The following is a 7,159-nucleotide window of genomic DNA, read 5'->3' on the forward strand; positions in this document are numbered from 1 at the left end:
ACCCTGTACTCTTCACTTGTGTTGGAAATGCGATGTAATACAAATTTACAGGAAAATAAGTTTTGAACAGATTTAAAGCAGTCATAATTTATTGATCGTCTTTTATCGCTTTTTTGCAGTTCTTGGAGATGTTTTAGTAATCCAGTACAGTTAAAATATTAAAGGTGATGTCTCATGATGAGAAACTCTTTTTGTAACGCAGCCAACCTGGTGTGATCAGCTAGTCGCAAGGAGTATGGTTTCTGAAATATTGGCAATAATCTGTTTCTGTCGGAGAAAGCTTCAACCAGTAATCCCTATTGCAAGGGAAATATAATACTATGAGATGGTTATTAAATTGAATTGTAGTCTATGTAATACATAGATGGACTGGGTCTGGCATAACGGAAGCCATTGATACTTAGCAGCTCTCTGCTCTAGCTTGTAGATAGGATCCTGTATGACCACATGTCCTAAATGGGTATTTGGAGAAAGGTCTTATTTTAGCTAGTTTAGTGATTATATAAACTCTAGTTGATCAATCAAGAAATTAAATACCATTATATAGTTCTATCCAATCAGAATGCTTATCAAGTATGATACATTTTTGAAACAAGCAAAATAGTTGCATTAAGAAATTAAAATCAGGATCTTTTTCTTGATCTATGGATTAGTTATGGTTGGTAATGGGGAAGAATACTCTGTGCGGCTTTATTCATACTAATGCTAATGTTGTGGTTTGTGTTTACAATGCTATGCTGGATCTCTCACACATCGGACACCAGTGGTACCTAAAGGACCCTATTGAGTTATAACGGGTTCTGTTGGGTCTGTCCAACTGCCTCTTTATCACGAAAAACTGTGCTGTGTGCATATTATTTTATCCCTAAATTCTTTGCTTTTTCTTAAACTCAAAATGTTGACAATGAAACAGAACAATGAGACAATGGTAACTGAATTTATGATTTTGGGGTTTTCACTATTGAAAGATACGAGACTCTATTTCTTCATTGTTATATTCATCATTTATATTGTCACCATAACATGCAATATCTTCATTGTTATCATTGTAAAAACTGAGCGACGTCTACATAAGCCCATGTACTTTTTTATTGGTGGACTCTCATTTCTAGAGATTTGGTTTCCTTCTGTCACTGTTCCCAGACTCCTTTGGTCTCTTAAAACTAGAAAAGACTCTATTTCCCTAGTTGGCTGTATGTTGCAGTTTTACTTCCACTTTGCTCTTGGTGCAATAGAAATCTTCCTCCTGACTGCAATGGCCTATGACCGATATGTAGCCATCTGCAATCCACTGCGCTATTTTATGATTATGAGTCCAAAGATTTGTATCCTACTCATCGTTGGGTCCTGGGTTGGGGGCTTCTCTGCAATGGTTGGTCCATGTCTACAGATCTCAAGTCTTTCATTTTGTGGCGGAAATCAAATTGATCATTACTATTGTGATTTTGCCTCTTTACTCAAGCTCTCTTGCTCCGAGACATCAAGCATCGAAACACAGTTTTTCTGTCTTTGCTTGTTTGTAATTTTAGGCTGTTTTTTCTTAATTATCATTTCTTATCTATGTATAATCAGAACAACGATGAGGCTTCCAACAGCAAGTGGAAGAAAGAAAGCATTTTCAACCTTTGCCTCACACATGATTGTTGTATTACTTTTTTATAGCACCAACATCTTCATGTTTGTCCGACCCAGTACTGGTGGCCTCTTGCATGTGAATAAAATACTTTCTGTCTTCCCATCCATAGTGACTCCTCTTCTGAATCCCATAATCTATACTCTACGGAATCATGAAGTGATAGAAGCCATAAAGAAAACTACTATGAAAATGAATGTTTTCCGTATATAAGTGGTGAGAGATCGGGTTCTATAATAAGGTCGCTACTAAATTACTTTGAAGGTATATTGAAGATTTGTTCTGCAGAGTACGTCTTATTGTGTTTTCTTAGTACATGCATTTTGTAAAAACCTGAGTTAAAGGTGATAAGAATGCAATGATGCATTTTAACTGTTGGTTGAATGTTATCTGAAGCTTTGTTAAGTATTTAGCTCAGGTGGACAGGAAATGATGTGGTTCAAGATGGCAGATGTTGTGCAAAAGCCCTAAAGAGATGGCAATCTTTACATCTTTAAATACAAGATTTCATCACAGTTAGTTATAGACAAAAGTGTTAATAATATTGACACATGCAAGACTGTGATGTTGAGGATTACAGCAACGAAGAGAGAGAACGCAAATATAACATCTTGCTCTGGACTGACACATTTATGTATTGTTTATGCCAGAAACTGTTTTTTTGTTAGACATGTTGCTCTGACTCCTTAATCACTCTTACAGGTCTTGGCAGTTTTTTCCCTTTGTTATTGTGCATGTGCAAGGAGTCTGTCACCAAAAGTGGCATGCAAATGACACCGCAAACAGAACCATGAACTTTAATGATTCAAATGAATACCTAAGACGCACTCTTTGGTCTCCATTTGACGTAGCTTCTATTCATTTTCATGTATTTTGGTGAAATACATTATTGTGATCTCCAAAAATGTTGGAATCGAATGCAAACCATGTAAAATGGTGACCAAATTTAGCATCTTGGTTTCTAGTTAATTTATTGAATACAGCTAGTGTTTTCCTCTGTTTGGCTCTCTGTGACATTGTATGTTGCCTCTTTCTTTCAAGTTATAAGTCCCTAGGAAAGATCACTATATGTGTATCTTGAGGTCATCATATCTCACGGGTTTACTGTAGATGATTTGGGGAATATGAAAGACATGCTATACATTTTCTTTAAGTGCATAGGCTATAGAGGGCAATATCTAAAAATGAGCTTACTACTAGAATTGGATATGTAAGGAAGACTCCATTTAAAATTTTGGATAATCTGATATCAATCAAGCACAACAAAAGGAGGGCTCCTCATAACATATAAGGGATTAATATTAACTGATATATAAAAATATGTGTATTTTTAAAACATCTTTTTTATTTTGAGCTTTTGTAAACATTTTTCCATTACAATTAAAAAAAATACAGAAATAAAGTACATCTTGTACAATAAACATATTGATCTCTTGCACTATTTCCTTATTATGGTTCACTCGTCACTTTTAATGCTTCCAATATCTTCGTATAAATCTATTTATTTCACATTAGGCAAAAAGAAAAAAACATAATAAAATATAGAAAGAGAAATAACCGGTATTTTTAATGTTTCCGTCTTCCTCTACTCTCCTCCTTCCATTCCAGTCCAGAATTGACTGATATATTTTAGCACTAAATTGGGATATTCAGAAAAAAGTTTGAAAAGAAAGAATGGCGCCAGATCACAGTATAGATTTGTAAGAATACATGTTGTCTTAGCCACATTGCTACAGAGTATCTATAGAAATGGAAACCGTGGCCTTGAGATTTTTCTCTGGTTGGGGGTTTTACACCCCTAAATTGGGTACAATTCTCTCCCATTCTCTGTTTCTTTTCTTTGTGCCACCCGCACCTTTTATCCTATATCTTTTTCGCTTCCCATCTTCCTAGTTCTTTCTTTGGGATCTAGTGTGGGTCTTGTGTAGCTCTGCCAATGTATGAATTTACTAAGGTTATTGAAAATACATTTTTAAAAACAATGAAAAATACAATTTAGATTAACTCTTAAGGACCAGGCTGTTTTGTACCTTAAGGACCAGACACTTTTTAGGCATTTTACCCATGTAGTGGTTTAACTGACCTATTTTTTTTCCTTAAGCTACCAAACTTTTTTTGCTTCATCCTTTTTCTGTGACATGTAGAACTATTTTTTAAATATCTTTTTTACTGCCTTTTTTTTGTTAGGTTTTTTTAGTTTTATTGGGGGTAAAAAGCTAATAAAATGATTTTTTTTTACAATTTATAGTTAGTTTTTTTAATTAGTACATTTATGCTAAAATAAAGTATGGGAATGGGTTCCTTATTTTGTTTTGGACGTTTTGATATATAATATGTATGGTTTTGGATTACAGGGCGCATACGGCGACGGTTTTGATTGGCGTCGACTTTGGGTTATTTTCTTTTGATGTATATATTTTTATTTTATTCTGTAATTTTGTTTTACTCATGCATGTAATTATTTTACTATCTATGTTCCCCATGTCATATAAGATCTCTGGGGGTCATTCACATTGCCTTTGCTTTTTTTATTTGACATTTTTCCACTGTAGCGGATGTATCCACAGAAGCCCCAGTTACAGGGGAAACATCCCCCTGTAGTGACAGTAGTCACTGGCAGAGCTGATCAGGGTCTAGTACGACCCTGCAGCTCTACTGTGCCAGGAGATCCCTGTGGTCACGTGACAGCCGGGTCGCATAGTGGAAGTTATACTTCCACTTTCACTTCTTAGTACAGAGCGCTCATTGAGTGCTGTGTACAATGGAAAGGAGTAGGCAGAAAGGGTTAAAAACCACTTCTCTCTCCTCCAGGTTATCAGATGTGTCTAACAGCTGACAACCCGTCCTGCTTCTGATTGATTGCAGAAGCAGGGGCTTTAATCCCCCTCCCTCCCTGCTATATTTTTAATATCGGCTGGGATTACAGCCCAGGACCAGCGTCATAAATGGGTTAAAATTGTATTTCTTCAAAAATGTATAAGAGTAAGGCTTAAAATAATCAGAGTTGCCTAGATTTAAGCCTGTAGTGTAAAAGCTCTAAGTTACCAAGAGACATTGATAATGAAGGATGGTTGTATTAAAAGATGGAATCATCTAGAGTGTGTTGCCATGGATGAGGCAATGTTGTTATCCAAACTCGTCAAACACAATTCAAAATGTAATTTTCTTGAGTTTTTTAACCATCCTTGATGGGCTGCTACCTCCATAATAAACGGTACCGAGACCGTGTGAGGTAGTATATAAAGGACAATAAAAACAGGATAGGCACTCAACACCAATTCTTGTTGGTAATGCTGGAGAATAATCAGTGAACAATGGAACTTTGCATGTGACTAAATAGTACCACTTACCCCCTGAAGACCAGTAAGTGCTCTTCACCATCACAAAACACAAATGGAGCAAAATCTAAAGTTTTTATTGTGCAACTCACTCAAAGTACTGTATTCCTGGGAATAGCAACACTGATCCCCTTTTCTCAGGAAAGTATTAGAACAAGTATAACCAGTACTTTCATAAAAGGCCCTCTACCGTAATAATGTTTAATGGTTACTGATTGTTGTTACTCCCATTTCCCGAGATTACATCAAATCTAAATTCTATTCCCCTGATACTTAGTTTCCTTTTTTACATATGATCTACCCAGTAATTATTGTTCCTTGGTAAGCTGTGAAGTTCTACATATTATGTAAACTGTATGATGAACGTGGTTTATTGCATTTTTGGTTATATGAAAACATCTTATTAATTAAAACTTTTTAATGATAAAAAAGTATTTAAAAGCCATTAACAGCTTCACATATGCATCTGCATAGGAGCTGTAGAAACCTTTAATTATGACCGATTGCACATTTGTTTTATTTTTCATTTCAGATTTAATGGCACAATAAATATTCTTTGTGACAGTGTACATATCCTATAAATTATAGTCTAAGGTGAGAAGAAAAAAAGTTAAAAAAATGGAAAATAGTACTGAAAATGTTATTATGCCTCTGTAGCACCAGAACGCTACTTCTTTCTTTTGCATAAGAGAAATATATACGGTAGCTGCATCTATAGCATCTCAGCCAGCCAACCAGTACTCTGCTCTATACTGACGAGGGGCAAGAACACCAAAGCTGTCTGTCCACAGATGGGTTATTCTTGCTTTTGGAAGAGTCTTTGTTTTGGTTGTCATGAGACAATTTGCATACTTTTGCCTAAAAGTTTGTTTCCATTCAACGGTTGAGTCTCTTCAATGAGAACTAGTACCATCCCGAATACCATATATTATTAGTATAATCATTATAATTCCAAATATTCCTAAAAAATAAAATTTAGATTAAAATTGCATTTCTTCCAAAATCTATAAGAGTAAAAATAGTTCTACCCAGTGCAATTTTATAATGCCTTATTTATGACTTTAGGTGCAGAAAAAGCACCAAGCACCAGACAAAGCACCTATCGAAAAAGTGCCAAGTGTATTAAGAGATGTGCGCCTTTTAATAGATTTGCCAAAATTAAATTCAATTATCCTTTTCCGAGTGCCGTATCCACACCTACGCTTGCAGATACGGAGAGTAGTTGCGCATGAGCTGGTTGTCTTTTTTCTTGGAGTATTCAAGCTCTGTGCTATAGAGCGTGAGTTTGAATAAAACAGCCGGAAAGAGGGCAAGTCCTATATTTTCTCATTCGTACTATTAACAGACGAGAATATTACTAATGAAAATGAAACCACTGAAATGAAGGGTTTTGTTTTGTCCCATTACACGGCCGTGATTATCACAGCAGCATAATGAGAAGAAATCATGTCCATGTGAAGAAACCCTTAGACTGGTGTATGAAACAGCACCCTTAATAAACTTGGATCAAAATGTTTATTTTATATGCATCTTAAGCAAAAGTACGAGGAAGCCAAGAAAAGAAAAAACTAAGGAGATCTTTTTTCCCAACTATTGCGATACGATCGTGAGGCGCCAATAAATTTCCATAGCAGCTGAAGGCCATGAGACCATTCCTCTGAAAGAGTCTAATAAACTGACATTATACAAAAGGAATGCAATGTATTTTGCTAGTGATTGAACAATCGCATCTTGAAGTTCCTTTCAGGGACTAAAAAATAATGTCAAAAAAGTTTAATAAAGCTTAGTTAAAAAAAAATCCAGTGTTAAATTAAAAATATAAACATTTTTCCCCACAAAACACTTTTTAAATAATAAAACACCAAATGGTAAAATAAATATACACATAGCAGGTATCACTGCACTCACAAAGACCTAAATAATAAAGATATTAAATGTATCCCACATGGTGAACAACATACAAAATAATCTAAAAGGAATTCAGATTTGCTATTTTTTGGCCGTATCTATTGCACAAAAAAAAAAAGAGGGTTAAAAAGTCAAATTTACCCCCAAATGGTATATATGAAAACTTCAACTCTTCCTGCAAAAAACGAAAAATCTCACATAGTTCCATTGGTGAAAAATAAAAAAGTTATGGGTCTTGGACCATGGCGATTTTCTTTCTTTAAAAAAGGGTTTTAACAGC

General features: G+C 35.1%; 1 protein-coding gene across 1 annotated transcript; it reads left to right on the forward strand.

Annotated features, from left to right (window-relative positions):
• The first annotated feature begins 895 nt into the window (after positions 1–895).
• LOC136581139 (olfactory receptor 6B1-like) lies at positions 896–1,846 on the forward strand. Its single transcript, XM_066582123.1, has one exon. The coding sequence runs from the start codon at positions 896–898 to the stop codon at positions 1,844–1,846; it is 951 nt and encodes a 316-aa protein (XP_066438220.1).
• Positions 1,847–7,159: the final 5,313 nt, after the last annotated feature.

Source organism: Eleutherodactylus coqui, chromosome 10 (assembly GCF_035609145.1).
Source record: "Eleutherodactylus coqui strain aEleCoq1 chromosome 10, aEleCoq1.hap1, whole genome shotgun sequence".
Lineage (NCBI taxonomy): Eukaryota > Metazoa > Chordata > Amphibia > Anura > Eleutherodactylidae > Eleutherodactylus > Eleutherodactylus coqui.